Below are 20,357 nucleotides of genomic sequence, written 5' to 3' on the forward strand. Positions count from 1 at the left end.
AGCTTAAATGAACTTTCAAATTCAAGCAGACACTGGATGTTGATGGGAAAACTGCCCAAATCTCTTCACTTAGGATGCATTCACACCAAATCAGACACTGCAGTCCTCCCAACGGTGGCCAATTACATAATCAACGATCACTGCTAGCAGCTCGGATGACCAAACTGCAAACTGTACGAGTATTTCAGTTACAAGCAGCTACTTGGATTTAGTGTTGCACTTCCTGAAAATTAGGGGATTATCACCCAAAAAAGTGAATAAAGACTGGTCAAAAATAAAAGCAGCAGTGGAGAGAAATGCTGACTTTTAGGCCATAGTGTGGGTCAAGCTCTTAAAATCACAATCCTACAATTCCCATGATGCAACTCAACAGTATCTATCATTAGACCCTCCTGTGTCCTTTGTACTTATTTCTTTCACACCCCAAACTTCCAGTTTATGACAAAAACATACCATTAAAACTTGTTAGCCTCAAGCTGTGATAACCCTGATGACATCATCAGGGTCATTTTTATTTACTTTGAAAGCTCCCTTCAGATCCACACAGAATATACAACTGTTTTCACAGGCTGAGTAGTCCTTGTCGTGCCAAGCAAACTGATCTTCATGTGTGACATCAGTGAAGGCGCCTTTAACATTCAACTTCAGGCTACTTTAACTCATTTAACTAATTGAATTACTTCAATATATAATTTGACTGTGTGGTGAAACATGTAGCCCTTAAGATAAACAAATGTCTAGAATAAACATCAAAAGGGAGGTCAGTGCCTTGGGAAAGTTTATTCAGTTAAACACTCATCCCCATCAGGATGACCTTTGAACCCAAAGGGGGTGGGAGCAAAATTGTGAGGCTTGGGATTGGACTACACATGACAAAACGAGAGAAAGTGGCAAAAATACCTGATGTTCAACTCAAAAGGTTATCTCACTTCAAAAGGGATGAGCTGACCCACACACACACACACACACACACATTGCACATTGCATAACATGGTTCAGAAGGGCAAACTGCCCGTGGCGTACTGTAGGTCCACAACAACATAATGTGACATTCTCAACATCCAGCTAATTAGAAAATAAGGCAGCGTAGTGTAACGTTTAGAAGTTATGTAAAAGACGAGTGTCTGCACAGCGGGATAAACCGGCCTCGCACTACGTCACCTGACTGCGTACAGGTTCACAGAGAACGTTCGGCTTTTGAAGCAGCCAAGTGTTGTAAACATAATCTGCATTGCACAGAGTATAGAGAAAGCCTCAGTTTGTTTCAGCTTTTCTGTCCTCATTAGGAGGTTGGAATGTAGGTTGGTAATCCTGGTGTGAGATGCAATGTACTGACTAAGAGGCCTGTATGTTCACGCTTTAGGAGTTTATGAGGATCTTAACCTGAGCCACTTACACCAAGGAAGACTAAACTCCGTGAAACAATAGTCAATAGCAGGAAGGTCAAAGGAAAAAGTGGGACTCCAAAAACATTCATGTCAAACTAGTATTGAAATTAAAACTGTCATTCGTACATGCATGCAAAAATCTTCTTGGAATATCATGGTCTTTTCTTATGATTATGATTGCCTCTGGTAATTTAAAGATTACTTCTCATTATATAAGACGTTCTCATGACTGGATCATCTGTTCACCTTATTACAAAACATTTTCTTTACGCTATAAATTGATGATTCATGTATATGAAGCCTGTAAACAACCAGCATGAGAGATGAAAGATGTCACTGTAGCCTTATCAGCTGCTAAGCTACACTCAAACTAGAAGTTGCAATTTGATCAAGTTAAATAATAATATTTCTATCTTTACTATTACTTTCCCAAACTTCCCATGGCCTGGTAGTTGACCTTTGACCTTTCAGAAACGTAATTAAACCCAGAGCTGTTTGGCTTGACCAGGCTGATCAAACAAGGTCACATTGCTGTTTTCAAATAATGAGACCTGCTTGAGCTTTTTTCTGGTTTTTGTGTGTGTCTGTATGTAATAATTAAATAATAATCTGAAAGTTAATAACATTTTGATCACCTAAAAATGTCTTGTCTAGCGTTTGGTTGTCCTAGAAGACAATCTTAAGTATGGTAATACTAATTTTCCCCAAAGTAAACTTTGTCGTCATAACGTTTTTTTCCTGACCAAAATTAGCAGTCCAATTAATGTAATGTTAAACAGTTAGGAATTATTACGGATGTACCTTGCAAGTTAATTAGCTAGCGCTAGCTGATACCAGCCCCACCCACTAATCAAAAATGGTCAACGGGCCCAAAAATTCCAAACTTGAGGCTCCAAAACGGTAGTCCACAAACCAAAGGGTGTTCACCTCTTTTATGAGATAAATAAACTCAGGAACTCTGTCAAGCTAAAAACAAGGTTTGAACCTCTCAACAACAATGTGAAGCCATCACAAAAGATTTCTGAGGTTTGTTCAGACTTCAAAGGCATGAGATCAAAACCTGCAGACATTATATTTTACAATGTATTTTACTGTTGCTTCAATAGTTGTGCGCATATGCTACTTATACTTCCATGAGTGCATACATTTTCAGCATGGATGATCAGAGCAGTCAGAGTGTGACCGGTTATCGAATGTGACTGTGCTCTACATGGGCACTGAAGCTCTGAGCTGAACTCTGGAAGTAACTGCAGTGTAACTGTCTCTGCAGCCTCACCAAAGCCTGATATGGATCAATACCCTCACAGGGTGCCTTTGATAGCACTCAATATCACCCACTCTGTACTAGATTTCTTATTCTGTCTTGTGTGCTCCACAGAGCTGCCAATTAGGAAATCACCACTGTTGTTTACTCTTTGGTACTAAATGGGAATGAGACACTGGAAAAACAAAAAAGAAGAAACAGCATAGATAATGCACCATATAAACCAATCTAAAAACTCTCCTGGCAGAGACAAACCTAATTGACACGACTCAAAATAGAAGTTGAAACTATAAAGTTGATAACAATTCTATCTTTACCCATGGCCTGGTAGTTGTGGTGAACGAATAACAAAGATAATGCACCATATAAACCAATCTAAAATTCTCCTGGCACAGACAAACCTTACTAACACGCTATTTGGAGTTATTTTTGCATCTGAAGCTGAAGCATCCAACCACAGTTCATCAACAGCTCTACAGAAGCTCTTCACAGCCTCATCAACACTTAGCCGTCAGTCTGAGACGTTTCCTGCCACATGTTACGAGCACAGCGCTGGGATGCATATTTTGCATATCCACAGTCCAAAATGGGTGGGGAGAGCCAGGACTTTCCAAACCAGATGACAGAGAAAAGCCCTTCTCATCGAGATGCTGCCATGTGACAAATCCGTAACACGATACGTTTGTTGTTTTGGGTTTTGGGAGTGCTGACATTTCGTTGCTGGGAGGGAAAGGGAAAAAAGTGTTGCACATTCCACCCACTCCCCCTTAAAAATGTGCGGAGAAACTCCTCGGGGTCCTTGCAGTGGAACGTCAGACATGCATAACAAAAACAAGATGACATGCTGTAACACAGGTGGACTCGCCGCAGTTGCCGAGTGGCAGACAGATGTCTGCGCTTCTTTAACTGAAATAACTGTGGCACAATGTGAGAACTTTTTCTTCAATTCGGCACACAGATTGGTGACTCACTGCTTGGACATTCAAAATGGTACTAATTGACCAACAGAGGGCGCTATAATGAGTCAAGTTCAGCACTACTACATTGTGGACACTTGAAAAAAATCTACTGATGTGTTGAGACTTGAAGAAAACATAGCCATAGAATTTATCTCATTCCTGGATCTCCAACTTGAACCACCATCCAAATTGGACCAAAGGACCAATTCTCCCCACTGCCCAATCAAAGTACACCTGATCCTGTCTACCTAGCAACCTATCTAGATGGTGATGAACTTACCTGGATGCCAGTCTGGACAGCCATGACTGTGATCACAGATTATTCACTTCTTCATTCTGTGGAAGAGGAAAACAGATGGGTCAAAAAGAGATCATATCAAAATAACTTTAACTTTCACATTATAGTTCAGAAAGTGTGCATAAGGAGATTCAGATGGTCGCCTCTAGAATTCTTCTCAGTGAATTTGACCATAGGCTAGTCAAGCCGTTTGACATTTTAATGACATCAACATTCTTTGTATGCTTTCTTGCCAAGCAAGACAAGAAGATCGATACCGCTGCCATGTTAAGTCGTGTTAAGTAGGGCCAGGAGGCGCTTAGCTTATCTTATTCTGAAGGCTAAAAGCAGGGAAAACGGGAGATTTACATGCTGTAAATATTTCTTGCTGAACAATAGCCAGAAGCAGTGACTAACGAAAGTCCTTTTGTCATCACCTTCATCCAGTCAACCGACAGAAATGCTGAGAGAAGGGATTCACTGTCAATAAATAGTTCCATCACGTAACTCCCTGACAATAAATTGATCTTTTTAGATTTGTGTTGGCACTAAACAGATGAGACCGGATGTGTGAATGAGTACATTTCAAAATTGCCGGTAGACAGATTTTGGAGAAGGAAACTGTACCAAATCTGCAATACTGCCTATGCAGTGATTATTCTATACATCTAGACTGGAATGTGGTTTGATATCATTGTTTTCTATAACAATTTTGGGTGTGAGTTGAGCTGAGAAATATGAGAATATAAGAAAAACAAATATCACAATATTTTTAGCCAGATACCTCAATGTCAGTGTTGCGACAAGGTACAGAGTTGACTATTGGAATATTTCTATACATTGAGATTTTTGATAAATAATCATCAATAATGTGATTGACTTAAAAATGTAAGAGCTGTTTATTTTCATATCACAATATCAATACATTGCCCAGCCCCAAGTTTGACTTTACAATATTCAGACAATTTACTGAAAAGTCACCTGCGATGAGAGTATATATACACACAACATGACACATTATAAACCAGCCCCATAAGCCTTCAGACTCCTGGGACAAAAGGAAGACAAGAGACAACCCTGTGAATGACCTGCGAGGTGATCTGGTTCCACACAATGACATTAAAGCTTCATTGAAGACATACCCTAATTATCCCATCAAGTCAATGCAGTCCTTTAAACTAATTTCAGACATGTGCTTCTTCAATCTACAATAAACACGCATCCCCACTGTCAGGTATTTATCCTTAAAAGGCGTACATTTTAAGCAGAGAAGACAGTTATTACAGGCTTCTTCTGTTCTCTACATGATAAGTGTATAATCAAATTTACAACACATTAAATTACATTTTGCAAGGTGTCCATGTGAACCAGCTGGGAAAGTTGAATACTATGTAGTAGTGTTGATGTAGTAGTGGAGGAACATTAAAGAGGACAGTTGGACAGGATATAAGTTGCAAACTCAGGCACTCCGGATGCTGCGAACAGCCCTCTGGGTAAAGCCCAGCCGGGACGTTGTTGTTTTTTCTGGACACACAGTGAGTTTCACTGGATCAGACTTTCTCACGAGGAAGTGATGAGGTTAGTCTGAGAGCTCCTCTCTGCCCTTTCCCACACAGGATGTGAAGGATTACCCCGACGCTCAACTGTCCCCGAGGGTGTGTGTTTGACAAAGAGAGGCAGTGAGTGGGGGGAGAAAGCAATCACAAGCACGTAGATCCTAATAACACTGATAATTTGGTCAACACAGCTGAGGCAATAGGCTCAGACCACCACCATCCCCCCGTGCTCTGCAGACGCCTAAATATCACCTCGTATAAACCTAACACTGTACACCAAAATGGTTTGTGAAACTTCTGTGGTGTTTTCCACTGATGTCATCATACACAGAGTCATGAAATTGATTCGAGAAGCATAAAAACTTCAGCGTCCTCTTTAAAAAATGCCTGTATAACCAATAAAATCATATCCTCAGTTGTTCAAAGGCCTGCCTAAGATTGCTGCGTGCAGTCATCCGACACCAAAACTGCAGCTCAGGGGAGAGAAGATGCAAGTCAGCGGCCAAGGTCAGGATGGGACAGGAAGGATGACAACACAAGACAACTTACCTCAGAACAAAAACGGTATGGTACCGAGCGAGGAATCTGCGCCAAACAAAAGCGATCCGTCTCAAACGCACATCCCCGTCAGTGCAGTGAGTCAAAACCCTGCGCTCAGTGCTTTGCAGCCAGAGCGGCTCCTGCCTCTGTGGCTCCACGAGTGAGCGGGGAAGGAGAGGCAGCGAGAGAATGACAGGGAGGGAGGATGGATGGGAGGAGGAGGAGGTGCAAAAAGGAGAGCCCTGACTAATGAAGTGGCTACGCTTCGCTAAGCCTGACCGCCCCCCTGCTCCCCCCTCCAAACAATCCTGTCATGGCGGGACCCTCTCACAAAGCTTCTATTGTTTTGTTAGCTTGCCACCCTCCCCACAACACACACACACACACACACACACACACACACCTCCAACCCAGCCGACAAACCAGGAACTCCCCAACCAGGATGCGATGAAATGGAATGAGATGGGATAGAGGAGCTGAGGTGGGGGGTTACCTCCACTTCCTTTTTATCCCCCACCTTGCTCTAGTCCCACCAAAGTACTCCCCCAATCTCCCAAACCAGCACTCAGCAGAAACTTTTGCATTCAGAGGACAGAAAACAATAAGCTGGTGTCTCTATTTTTTCAATAGTTATTGTTGATAACAAGAGAGAAGACACATGCATCCATGTGGAAAGTGTTGCCTTGGAGAGAGCAAACTCTAGGAAAGCAAAGTACAGAACACATGACGTCATGCAATCCTACTCAGTTGCACAGATGTTGGTTTTTCACAGCTGTTCCAACCAGTGCTGTGCTAATGACTACAGTGTTGTTAGACTGAGATGTGCTCTTAACAGCATGTCTTTTATGAACATACCGTGTTAGGAATTACATCAAGTGTTCCGGAGCACAAAGTCATGCAAAAGACTGAATACTTGAAACATGAAAATAAGTTTGACTGGAATTAGCCTGGAGTCTTCTATGACATTTGGTCAAAGACAATGACGCAAAAAAGCCACTGAAATTAAAACATTTAAAATGCAACATGCTCTGAGTTAGGGTTGGGTCACTGTGTGCAAAACTCAATCGTCCCATGAGCCCCCCAAAGCATCATCAGTGGGGGGGGGGGGGGGGGGGGGTGTTCTCTTTTCCACAGGCAAGTCGTTACGTCACTGCATACATCTTCAAGCATAATAACAATGGTGGACTACATCTTCTCTACAAATGTTGCTCCTGCCTTTGCAAGCCTACATTGGCATCCAAACACAACTGGTACAACACATTTGTTCTGCTCGTCTTGAACACTTTGGACGGTGATGATGGTCTTAAAACCCTGAAGGCTGTTAATGTTAGCCTTTGTTGTAAGCCAACACTAGCCCGCTAGGTTTAATTAGCTACCTAGCAGACCTGGTATTGGTCACAATAATAGGAGTTGGTGCCACTCTGGAACCAGTTTTTCTGGCCCAGAGCTGGTTCTTCCACTTTCGAAATGCAAGGAACTCAAAGCATCGACAGCTAGATAGGCTTTGGCAATAGACCATTAGCCCAAGTCTGCTTTGAGTAATACTTAAGAATAGGCAAGTTAGCCAAAGAACCTTTATGCAATGCTGCTAAAGGAACCCTGAGCTAAGGGAAATATATTGTACAGAGGGAAAAACTTAAGTTGAGGTTAAAGGTTAGTTTAAGCAACAGGGCACATAAATTCAAGAGAACTGTTGATTTGCAAAGAGGATGGAAATATCACTGACTGACCACACTTGATTTAGGGGCATCTAGGCCAAGCCTGAGACGATTTCAAAGGGTCAGTGCAGTCTTTGAAAGAAATGTCCTCAAGGCTACAATGCAGAATTACACAGAAACTGTGACAGAAAGACGACATTTAGGATTTCAGAAGACGGAAACAATTCAGAATGGCTCTGCTTCTTTTCAGCAAACAGCCGTGCAAGAAGGGTTCGCACTCAACAACACAGGACAAAGGGCAAATCTTTGGCTCTGGACTCCAGTTGTGTGCATCTGGGGCCCAAGCAGAGCCGAAGAGCGTGACTCCCTACGGGGACCAAAGGCACCCACACACACAGTCAAATGTCAAGCACAGAGGAGGGCGAGAGAAGCGAAGCCAGAAAGGGGAGGCGAAGACAAAACATGTTTTATAATGGTGGGGAACTTGGGAGTGGCACACTGGAAAGGGCAGTGCTCGACACTGTGACACTGAGCGCGACCACGCACATTCCTCAACAGTTGCCAGGAGGAAAGACATATGACAATGCTGGCACTCTTCTGACATCCATCTGTAATGTGCCGTTTCCTCCATCACCTCCCTGCTTCTGTCAGAAAGATCGCTTCGAAGAGAATTAGCAATTTTTGTGATGATGTTTGTGTATTATTTTCTTTGGGGCCAAATACTCAGCCGAGCCTCTTTCTGGATCAACTTACATTGTCAACCTCATTATGAAGCTGTAATTCAAATGGACAATGTTATTTTTGGCATTTCTGTTCAAGAGTCATTCACAGAACAGAGTGGGAACTACAGCCTTCTAATAATCCCAAGTTCCCCATCCAGTTTCCTCAAACATTAGCTTTTGTTGCAGCGCAGATGTGAGCTGTTCCTATATTTCCAAAGCCACATGAGGATTAACAGAGTAAACAAGGCTCAGAAACCTGGCACATAAAAGACCCCGGTCAGGTTTGGGTTGACTAACCTGTATTCCCACAATGAGTGAAATAAAAGCTTTGTTTTCATCCCCTGGGGAAAACTGCTATTTCCAGACTGATGGACTTAACCACTTTTTAAGCATCAACTTCAGATTGTGTTTCCAGATGTTACATTTGTAAAGCATTGCAGTTTTATACATGCAACTACAGAAATAGCAGATTTCTGGTATGTGTAAGTCAGATTCTATGGTGATTGAAACTGCATCTACTGGCAATTTAAGATATTTTAAAAGTCAGTACAGTTTCTGAACTGTAGGGACTCCTCATGCAAAACAGAAAATAGATAATTGAGTGCACCCATAAAGATGCATTTTTATCTAACATCTTAAACTGGATTTTAAGGGATGTAGCAAAATAAACAAACTGCAACAACTAGTTTAGCTACATTTCCTCATTAAGAGGTCTGTTTTTCCTTATAATGCTCAACACACAATCTACTTCCTGCCAGGAAAAGGTGCTGAATAAATACAAGGAATTGCCTTTGTCTGGGTATAAACGAGTGGTAAAATGGACTTGGAGTCTATTAAAGGGATCTAGTACAAGCTTCCCTGAACTAAACATAGATGCTGTGTGTGTGTGTGTGCATTTTGTTGAGGGAGGGGGTGAGACATCTGTCCGCATGTTCCCCACGCAGGTCACCTCTCTCTCTCTCTATCTCTGCTCGCAGCTAGTAATCATTTAAGAGGATCAGCTCTATTCCAGACAGCAGAGTGCATCCACCTCCACGACGCTCCGTCATCACAACACACACAGCACGTGGCGCACGCGTGCAGCCTGCGGTGCTCCGGCATGGCATGCGAGCACCCGTGCATAAGTGCATAAAAGAAATGAGAACGCATTACGTAATGAGTTAAAAGTAGAAGGTTCAGGCGGTGATGTCCTTTTGATTTTCCACTACATGGTATTGTGTGTGTGTCAGGGGAATAAAAATAGAGTAAACGTGAGCAAAAATGAAATTCAAGTCGGCCATGTGCAGAAGTCCCAAGGTTTCATGTCATTTTATTCTCTGGAAGTTAGCACAATTGGAGCATATATTACAGATGGCATGTGCTTTGCACAGCTTTCTCCTTGTTCGTTTACCTAACCAAGCCCCCAGAAAGAGTGTTGTTGAAGCCCATTTGACTTAATGTCCAAACCATTGAACTACAACTTCCAGGTCGGTCTTGCAATAGGGCCAAGAAAGACTTTTACTGATATTTTTCAATACAGCTCTGAATTAGGGAATTAGGGATGGGCGATATGGCCCTAAAAGACCATCATGATATTTCAGTATCACTATTTTTGCAATATTCTGGATGATATTAAAAAAACACTGAAAAATATATAGAAAATTAATTTTTAGTCCGTATGGATAAATAAAAATCGTACAACAAAATAAAAATCAATCATAAATCGAAATGTAGTATAAATTGCAAATCTCAAAAGTTGCCAAATACAAAACATTTACTCTTGACCTTTGAGTATTAGCAAATAATAAAAATAACCATCTGGGGGTCTGTGGCCCCCCGGGAGAAAATGTTGTACATTTTGTAGTACAATGTGATCAATCTCATTCACTTTGAGAGCTAAATGTGAGAAAACACCTCACATAACATGTTTCACAGTCAACAGGGCTTTCCACTAGGACATGGAGCAGCCAGACAGTGAGAGAAAAACAGCTGGCTGGGGGGTCTGAGGGCATTCCTCCTGGATAATTTTTTTTCATAAAAGCCCAAATTTGGTGCCTCTCACACATTCTAATGCCCAATATTCCATCCTATACAATCATCTTAATCATTGCCTATTTAAAAATGAATTATTGTAAAGGAGAATAAGGGTTCTGGTATGTTTTATTTAAGGTATCGTATTTTGACAGTCTTCTTGTAAATTATGTGGTGGATTCTGTGCTCTTATTTTGAAAGCTGCATTTGTTTATCGACAGGAAGTAATAGTAGCCTTTTGTCATTAAAACAACTTTAATTGTTAGCTAATGTTAGCTTGCGGCTTTGTTTGAGTTCCACTGATGTTCTGGTTTTAGATATGGGACATAAAATTCTTGCTATTAAAAAGGTCTACTAATTTGTTTTTGCTTTCTTGCCAAAAGTTGGATGAGAAGATCGATACCACTTTAATCCAAGGGACAACCTCAAAACCATTTCGCTATCAGAATTTGATCCCTTCAGTCCCATAATAACCATTTGTCCAGATGTGCAGAGCAAAAGTTTATCATAATTTCATAGTTCCTCCCAATCTGTCTTCTTTCATCTCTTTGTGTGTATACAGCCAAGACCAACACCACGGCTTCATGGCTTGGCTACAGAAGAGCCTGCACACCATTATCCAGTTTTTATGTCACTGCATGTCATGGTTTGTTTCAAGCACACCTAGGCATTTAGATCCAGCTTCTTTTGCATTATATATTTTACACCAGTTAACCTTCTGCTGACCATGATCCTTTTGGAGAGGTTTTTGATATGCAAAAGAGGCCCTATTTTTAGACATTTTATTTGATAATTTGAGCAGACAGAAAGGGATGAGTAATATCTTTGTGTGTGTACCCAGTACCCGTGGTGTGAAGTGGCTGCGGGCCAGTGAATTTACTGCACCCTTCCCCTTCACTGCAGCCCAAAAGGGTTCTGCTGGGCCAAACTTCCCCCGGGAGAATACTAACTCCTCATCTATTAAACTCCTTCCTGCTGAGCCCTTTGTGTCTGGACTTAATTACCCTGTTGGAGGAGCGTTTCATTTAGAGCCTGGCCTCCCCCTTTTCATTACAGATGGGGCCCGGCTGCACAGTGTCGAGAGGGAAATTCATTCAGTTGAGGAGATTGAAAAAGTAAATATACGTCAACGGTTTGTTGTCGAATTGAGCACAACATCTTCAATGAAACTTTACTTTCTAAAGCAATTCAGTCCCCCCTGGGCCTGTACAAGCTTGCTCATCATGGTTTTCTGTTCATAAAGACTACCCCTTTTTCAAGCAGGATTAAAGCATTTCTTGGCTTCCTTCCTCTTGTCCTTGTTGGAGCGGGTTTTCCTTAGAGGTGAGACACTGTGAGTAAAGTCCTTCTTAAAGGCTTGAATGAGTGGGAGCCACCTGCCAATCCAATTTTGATTTGTTGATGCTAATCCACAGCTCACTACACACCACCGGGTCAATGCCAGGGATTTCAAAGCCCCTCACTGCTGATTCAGGATCGGGCTTCCTGCCTTACCTTTCATTACCTTGATCAGCAGAGCTGGCACTCTGCTGATTCCAGGTCAGTGGAAAGAGACCATCGTTTTGCAGCACATTGTCCTTTTTGAATGTGAGCCACCACACAAGATTGTCCTTGTGTCAAACAGAAGATACAATCAGCCATGTATTTACCCAAAACATGTTGCCCTTTTAGTAGCTTTTTAAAGGACGTCTTTATCCAACTGTATCTTTACTGTTAGCTCTGTAGCCTTACAAAGTACGTCAGAAGCTTTTGGCCAGTACGTCTGCCTTCATCTTACAATGAAAAAAAGCAATTGGGATAATATAAAATCTAATAAATGATTGTAAGGGAACTGAGGTTGTAGACCTCCACCATGGCCAAAGACCTCAGTATAACAAGGTAAAAATTATTTGTGTATTTGTCCTGTGATTCTAATCCGCTGGAGGCTTTAATTTTCCTGTGAAAAATAACTTTGAGCTTCTTTGTTTTTAACTCAAATGTCTCATGTGAGGCAGCAGTTGTGTTAGTAGGGGGTTGCCAAATTCATTAAGAAAATAACCAAATGTGATGAAAACCAGGAGGTTTATTTTAAACCAAAAGTTACTGTATCGTGGTTCAGTAGCTGATTTGACAACGATTCTTATTTCAAACATTAAAGCAGCAGCAAAGTATACAAGCAATGCCTGTAACACTTCGGGCCAAAAGAATATCAAAACAGTGACTCCAAAGAAGACAACAAATGTGCTCTATGGCGAGCATTGTCTCACCACACTTCAACTGTTTATGAATGATTGGGCTGTGTGATGCAGTCAGGTGACACATCATACGCACTGGTTTCTTAGAAACATGCAGAGGCCTTTAGATATTGTTATGTCCCAGTAACCCACATTTAAAGACCCGTCTTTCTCAAACAATTAACTTTGACTAAAATCATTACTACATGGAGCTACAGCCAAACCACAGCAAGCCAGTCTCTCAAACAGAAAACCATCGTGGCACCAGTCTGTGTCAACTGTAAAGCCTGAACCACAGTTTAAACTTTCCATTTTCAGAGTCAACTTCCTCATTTTAATATTCCCTCCCGACATGATGTCAGAAATCAGTTGGCTGAGTCAATCAGCAGTGACCAGCATGCAGGCACGGCTTCTTTTAAGCTGCAGCAGGCCTGGCAGGATGCCCACACTGAGCCGTTTCTGCTGACCTCATACACACACACACAAAGGCCAACTAACTGCAATGACATCACTGCTTTAGTGGCAGCACAGGCTTCAAAGCAGGGCAGCCGTTTGAAATACCTGAGCACACTACAACACTAACTTGACCGTTGATCTTTGTGGTTATTTAACAGTGGATCTCATTATGTGTTTATTAAATTAATGCAGTGGAACGTGAAGCTGTTGACAGATAGGCGTACCAGGAGGAACCAACGGTTGCAGAAACCTTTTTATTCCAAACGTGACATGTGTCCAGCAGCCAAACACTGCCAGTCCATCATAATGGATATGTGCTTCTATAAACCAGTGTAAACACATTTTGTGAATCATGCCTGTGCTACTCCTTTATTGTCAATATCAGTTAATCACGTGAACCCTTGTTTTACTGGCACTTCAAGTGTGATGTTTTAAATTCTTTCACACCATATAATGTTATTTTTAGGGCCGGGAGTTAGAGGCTTTGTAATTAATTAATCAAAATTAATCGCATTTTAATCACATATAAATATACACAGTGAGAAGTAATTTTCTTCACATGGATTTTTAGTATACCATTGAATAATGACTGAATACATAAGCTTAAGCAACAAAAATATTGTTTATTTTTGTTCAAGTCCAGCAGACCAGTGCAATTTTTGCCATTAAGTGTAGCTACCACACTAGCCGCTAGCTGCTATATGTTTGCATTGAGGTGGTACTTGAGGCTTGATGTGCTGCGGTGATATGTGAATTCCTTGTTGCATAGCAACACAACCATGCTCTTATCGACGCTTCCATCCGTTGGTTTTTGGTAACAAAATGTCCCATCATCCACGGGGCCAACCAAAGCGCTCTCATCAGCTTCTTCCTTCATGTTCACTGTGGTTTGTTGTTGTCTGAACTCATGAACGCTAGTTGGTGCTCCAGTATAATCGGTCCGCCTGAAACTCATCCAGTGACAAACGTTCCGTGGTGCAAAAAATGACTGCGATTAAAATGCGTCAATTTTTTTAACACGTTAATTTTTGTGTAATTAATTAATCTTAACGTGTTAAAGTCCCGGCCCTAGTTATTTTGCGTAATTTCTGTCAACAATCAATGATTTGTTATCCACAAACTGTTATCTACAACACCCAAACACAACCAGTGTTGCCATGAAACACGCTTTATCAGGGTCAGCTGAGATAAGCCTCTGTAGCCCAAACAACCACCTCGCCCCTTCCCGACTCTTCACAGAAGGTCAGGCCAAGGAGATGGGAAAGGTCGAGGGGTCTTCGAGCTCAGCCTAATTAGCCCCATTTATTTGTCACATAATAATCCTAGTTAGTGTGTGGGTGTGGGTGGGTGTTGGGCTTTAGGATTTAAAAACTGTTACCTTTCACCTTAATTAGTGCTAAGACATAGTGGGAGAAAACTGCACATGCTTAGATCTTCTGTGAGCCGAAACACACACCAATAACAAGAGGGATTAAAGGATGTCTTTAAACAAAGCGGCAATAAAATGGAAATAAAGAAAAAGTAAATAAGACACAAAGCATTGAACCAATTATTCACCAGCCTCCATATAAGGACTTTAATTCAAAACTGTGAGAATAAGACTGTATTCACTTAATGACTTGTAGCAGTGAAATAATACACATATGACTCAGTTATCTTACATCATACAAATGTTACGAATCCAAACCACCATCTATAAATCATGCATGTTAATCCTACTGAGCAACTATTTACAGTATCTACATGAATGCACCTACAGAATAACAAACCCCATTTTACACACACATACACACACCACCCCCTTCCTGTAAGCTGTACCCTAAATACATGAGGGGTAATCCAAGATTTCATTATCATCTCCATTGTGTCCACACACGCAGCATCCCAGCCCATATGTGCCCACATGCATTTTTAACTCATTAAGCCTTCTTTGTCTCATCTGGTGTTTGCATGTGTGTGTGTGCACGCGCCTTGGTCTGCCAGGCCCAAAACTGCAAGGCCTGATGCCAAAGATCAAGCAGATGGTGATTATGAAGTTGGAATTGGGGTTGCTACTTATGTGTGCGCTCATTCATTGAGAGCTGGGCAGTGACAGCTTTGTCTGAAACACACAGAGCTGCACTGTGCTGTCAGTGATCTGGAGAGAGATCGTTGTACAGTCAAAACGACGACAACATAACGATGACACCTTCAGTTTGACATAGTGAACCACAGCTCGTAAACAAAAGTCACAAGGACTCAAAAATAGCTCACTTGTTTAATAGACTAAAAACTTTCTTCCTAAAGACAAACAAAAAATAGTCAATGAGCTGAAATTTAAGTGAATGCACCCAGAGGATGATTCTACAAAACATTACAATTTCAACCTGCACTAAGTAACTTTATACACTTTATGTTGTCGCTCCAAATGGTTATGAGAAAGGTTTGACCCTCATCTCCATTAGTTAAGATTTTGGCCACTTGGGAGCAACTTCCACATTACAAGAAGTCATTCTTTCCATATAAAATATATTGATTGATGCTGGTTTATTTACCAATTTGTTAGTAATGAGCAAGCAGCATCCTTAGGGTCTGAAAAGTGAAGCCAATGTGAAGAGCATTAAATGTTTCTTTGTAATGTCCAGCAGGGGGCGACTCCACTGGTTGTAAGAATAATTTCGTCTATTATAAAAGTCTGAGAAAATGAGCCTACTTCCCACTTATTACCGCAGTAATTATGAGTTTATGGTCTCAGATCTTCTTCGATGTTCATTAGTGAATTATGGTCCCATTTCGATTTAAATTGTTCACGTTATCAAGATTAATAACATCTTGGTCACCTAAAGATTGTGCAGTGTATCTTAAAAGACACCCTAAGGAGTCGGCTGTCCGTTTTTGCACCTTGCTAATTAAGCTCCACCCTCGCATCCAAATATGGTCATTTCTGACTTCAGACAAAAAACAGCGACGGCTAAAAACGAAGAGGGCATGGGCCAAAAAACTTGAGCTTCAAAACAGTATTCTACAAACCAATAGACCCCACAGGTTGCTATGTCTACTTTTAATATGAAGCCAAGTCTCTGAGATGAATTTACAAGGAGTCAAACAGACAACAACAAATGCAGAATCTAATGCCAGTTTCTCTGGACAGTGTTTACTTAGTGCCTGTTACAAAACAGATTAAGTTAATTTGGACTTGTGACTTTCTGTGGTTGGAGAGTATCCAGACTGTCAGCAGGATATACTTGAGCAAATAAGAATAATCACTCAATTAGTTGGGATGGACACGCTCTCTGTTACAGCTTCACTGTGTGATTGTGGCTGGTAGGAAAGGTGTTTTTGTAGAAGGAAATTAAAGTCCTGTCTTTTGATTCCAGCTTTTAATTTGGAGTAATATTACGACCTTTAATATTAGACCTTTAGAAAGTTTTAATCTTTGTTTTTCTTTACCATGGTCTTCTTTTAGTTATTTATTATTAAATGAAATGTATTTTTATATTCTATTGACTTCAATTTCTTGATTTTTAACATTTTATATTTTTATTGCTGTATTTTCTTTGTCTGTGCTTCGTGAAGCACTTTGGGCTGCATGTTTGTAAGGTGAGTCAAGGTGTGTTTTCCTATAAACATCTAGCTTAGCGCTGCTTTAAGTAACTTAACATTATAACACCAGGAGCATGTTTAAGTGATCACAGTTTCTAATCTCAAGCAATTTGATGTGTCAATTTCTCAACAGCTCAGCAGGTGAAGACAGCAGGGTGGGCCTACCATCAGCTAATTGGTGCTCAGATCAATAAAGATATTGATTATATCCATAATGATGATATGGTCAATAAAATGTTGTAGTAGGGCTGGGCGATATGGATCAAAGTCATATCCCGATATATTTAGACTGAATATCGATATACGATATACTTCCGATATTTTTATCACAAAGTGAAAGCAAATGTTCAGTCAAAGCCAAATATGACATGTCACAAGTAGTTTTATTGAAACCGTTTATTTAAGTGAACATAAATACTGTATAACAACAGGAGTACCTTATTTTAAAATCAAAGCCATGAAGTGCACATTTCAATAAAAAAATATCTTAAATAAAAGCCGCAGTTTGCTTGGAGCAAGGATCACAGTGCAAATTTGAACTATATCGATATATGCGATATGGTCTAATTCCATATCACATTTAAAAATATATCAATATATCTTTTATATCGATATATAGCCCAGCCTTATGTTGTAGTTACTTTTTCAGGAACAGCATGTGAGGATGAATAATAATGACACGCCTGGTCTCAATCACCCCCTCTTCCTTTTTTTCTTGAGTCAAGAGTTATAATTACATCAAATTCTGTGTAATGGTGTAAAGGTAACTTCCAATAACATGCACAAGACATTGAAGTGGAAAAATTATTCACTGCCACGATCACAAATAGCCTGGTTATAGATTTCTGAATCACCACCAACATCTCCTATGTCCTTGTCCACAGAGTCATTAGAATGAATGAAAGGATTATCAGGCTCAAACACAAGGTCAAGGACAGAAATCTTGTTGTTGTGAGGACAAAAATAAACTCATCACCAGCGTCTGATGTGGTAATGGCTTTTCCCTGGTGTAACCCTCTTTGCAGGAAGCACCTGCAGAACATTTACTTCATCCTTTTTCCTCAAACAGGAAACCAGGGTTGTCACATATACAACACTTCATATTAATGTATCGCTTATTATTGTCCTGACACAATAGGCACTCCAGAAAACATGCTGGTCAGACTGTGCTTTGATCTAGGGCTGGGCGATATGGACCAAAAGTCATATCCAGATATATTTAGGCTGAATATAGATTTACGATATGTATCCCGATATATTTATTGCAATGTGAGAGCAAATGTTCAGTCAAAGTCAAAGCCAGATATGACATGTCACAAGTTTTTTTTATTTTTTTTATCAAAGCTCCATAAAGTGCACATTTAAATAAAAAATATCTTAAATAAAAATAGCCCATGAAATAAAATAGGCCAATCTTTTTTCTGAAATAAATATATTTATATGAGAAAAGAATAACAAACATTACAAAAGAACTAAATATGACAAACCCTAGTAAGGGCAGCATTTATATATTAAGCAAGGATCACAGCTCAAATGTGAACTATATCGATATGTGATATGGTCTAATTCCATATCACATTTAAATATATATCGAAATATCTTTTATATGGATATATCGCCCAGCCCTACTTTGATCTAAAAACAGCAGCATGAAAGCATGACCTAACCAGCTCTTTCTTAATGAACTAATCACAAACACAACATTCACTTAATCCTATAATCAGCCACTCCAACCTCACATCATTATTATGCAACACCTTGGGAGAGACTATCTTCCAAGTTGCATACAGTGTGTACTACTACACTTCTGATCCTCTTAACCATTTATTCCCACCTGCCAATCAAGCATATATGTGCATGCTCCACACTGGAAGCTGCTGTTTCACACTCAACATGAGCTCGCTCAGACCTGTCAGTGTCAATTACCTGCCATTATGTAACGGTGAAATCTCTAAAGTGTAGTGAATTAGTTTAAATTGCAGGCTTGTCGCTTAAATGGGATGTGAAAAGCAAAATACGTCGCTTATTTAACAGTTGAGTCTTTAATATAACCACAGCCTTGAGGTGAAAGTGAACGCCACTGACTATAAACCAGCTACGAAGACGTTTTAACCAATAACGTCAATGAAAAAAATACACTAAACTTAAATAATGCTTCAGGTATACTTTTTGAAATATTGGCAGCATGCTGAGACAAGTATGTGTAGTTCATGAGGGTTATTATGTTTAAAATATAAACAAGCCGGACCTTCGTTGTAAGAAATAACGGTATTATTAGTGTTTTTCTAGCAGCGTCCACGAGGCTCCCTCATGGATTTTGGGGAGAAACAGGAGGAACCTCTCTTTCTCCTCACAGAAAAAAAAAACTTTCGGACAAACTTTCGTCGTGTATACCCGCTACAATGGTAGTAAAGTACAAGTTTTACACTTACCAGTAACAGTGAAGGGTGTAGAGTCCTCAAGCAGAAAGTCTGTGCAGTTTGTGTTGATTTACAGCGTTTTTCCTTGTGGAAATCTTCACTTGGTACTCCAGTTATCGGGACTTACTCATGTTCTCCGCTGCTGTGTGTTTGTGGGCTGCGCTGTTCGAATCAGCCAATCAGAGAGCTCCTGTGCGCTGGGGGCGGGGCCACAGGCTCACCTGAGTGTCAGTTTACTGAATGATGAAAACCCATTCACAGAATGGAAATAACATATAAGGGCCTGTACAAAGCTATGAAATCATCCCAGATCTAAAAATAAGAGTGTTATAGGAACTGTAGGATAAATTAAGAGAGAAATTCCACTGAGACATTTTGAAAAACATTTTCTTTCTCCTTTTCATATTGTTTTTATGCAGACTTTCAATATTCTGTTCTACCTTCAACAGTAGCAGGAATTCAACCACTTTGTACTTTCACTCATAACTTTTCTTAATTCCATGTGACATATTTGCCTGTGTTCTCAGAGTAATGTATTTTCAAAATACATTATAGCCTATTCCAGGGGTAGGCAACCTGAGGCTCTGGAGCCACATGTGGCTAAAATGTAATTTAGGCCCAAAGCGATTTGTATTCTTCAAATGTAAAAATGTATAGCTTATATATAGCATACTTTTTTCACATTTAAGTCGACTTTAATATGCATCAGTTTACTAAAATAAGCGCCTTAAGCTCTAAGTTTCGTCAACTTCAAGGCTAGTTTTGAGTTTTCCATAACAAGGCTAGCTTTCGAGTGAGTATAATCTAACTGCACATTTATTCAGATGTAATCTGGCCTGATTATACTCATTTTTTTGTAATCTGATTATGTAACCCAGATGACATGTTATCCCATTCCTGGGTTTGTGTAAAGTAAACATGCACTTTAATACCAAAAAACATGTTTTTATAAGCTTGATACTGCATGACTTTTTTGATAATGACCTAATGACAGTTTGCAGCCAACTGAAGAAAATAACATGGCCTGTATGTAGGTCCCAGAGCCCCCGGGCTGCTGTGAAACATAGTTAATAATTACAATAAATTTTCATTTGCTATATATCTGTGATCTGTGTTGACGGTACTTTTTGGAGCACTAATGCTCCAAAATCTTAAATAAGTCTGGATAAGTTTGGATTGCTCTTATTGAAGTTTTCATTCATAAAATGTAGAATTATATTGAGTTACACCTGACCCAAAATGTAGGACAACATACTAATACATAGTACAATACAATAAATACTGTTTATTGTCACCTTCAACAAATGTGCAA

At 40.2% G+C, this 20,357-nt stretch overlaps 1 protein-coding gene across 1 annotated transcript in view; it reads right to left on the reverse strand.

Annotated features, from left to right (window-relative positions):
* The window catches only part of gas2l3 (growth arrest-specific 2 like 3), a 31,689-nt gene extending 12,274 nt beyond the window's left edge, over positions 1-19,415 (reverse strand). The window contains exons 1-2 of the mRNA XM_059326234.1: positions 19,058-19,415; positions 3,892-3,947 (exon numbers count right to left, since the gene is read on the reverse strand). Of these exons, the coding sequence (XP_059182217.1) occupies positions 3,892-3,915 (24 nt within the window). The 5' untranslated portion in view covers positions 3,916-3,947; positions 19,058-19,415. The remainder of the gene's footprint in view (positions 1-3,891; positions 3,948-19,057) is intronic.
* Positions 19,416-20,357: the final 942 nt, after the last annotated feature.

This window comes from Centropristis striata, chromosome 22 (genome assembly GCF_030273125.1).
Source record: "Centropristis striata isolate RG_2023a ecotype Rhode Island chromosome 22, C.striata_1.0, whole genome shotgun sequence".
Taxonomy (NCBI): Eukaryota; Metazoa; Chordata; class Actinopteri; order Perciformes; family Serranidae; genus Centropristis; species Centropristis striata.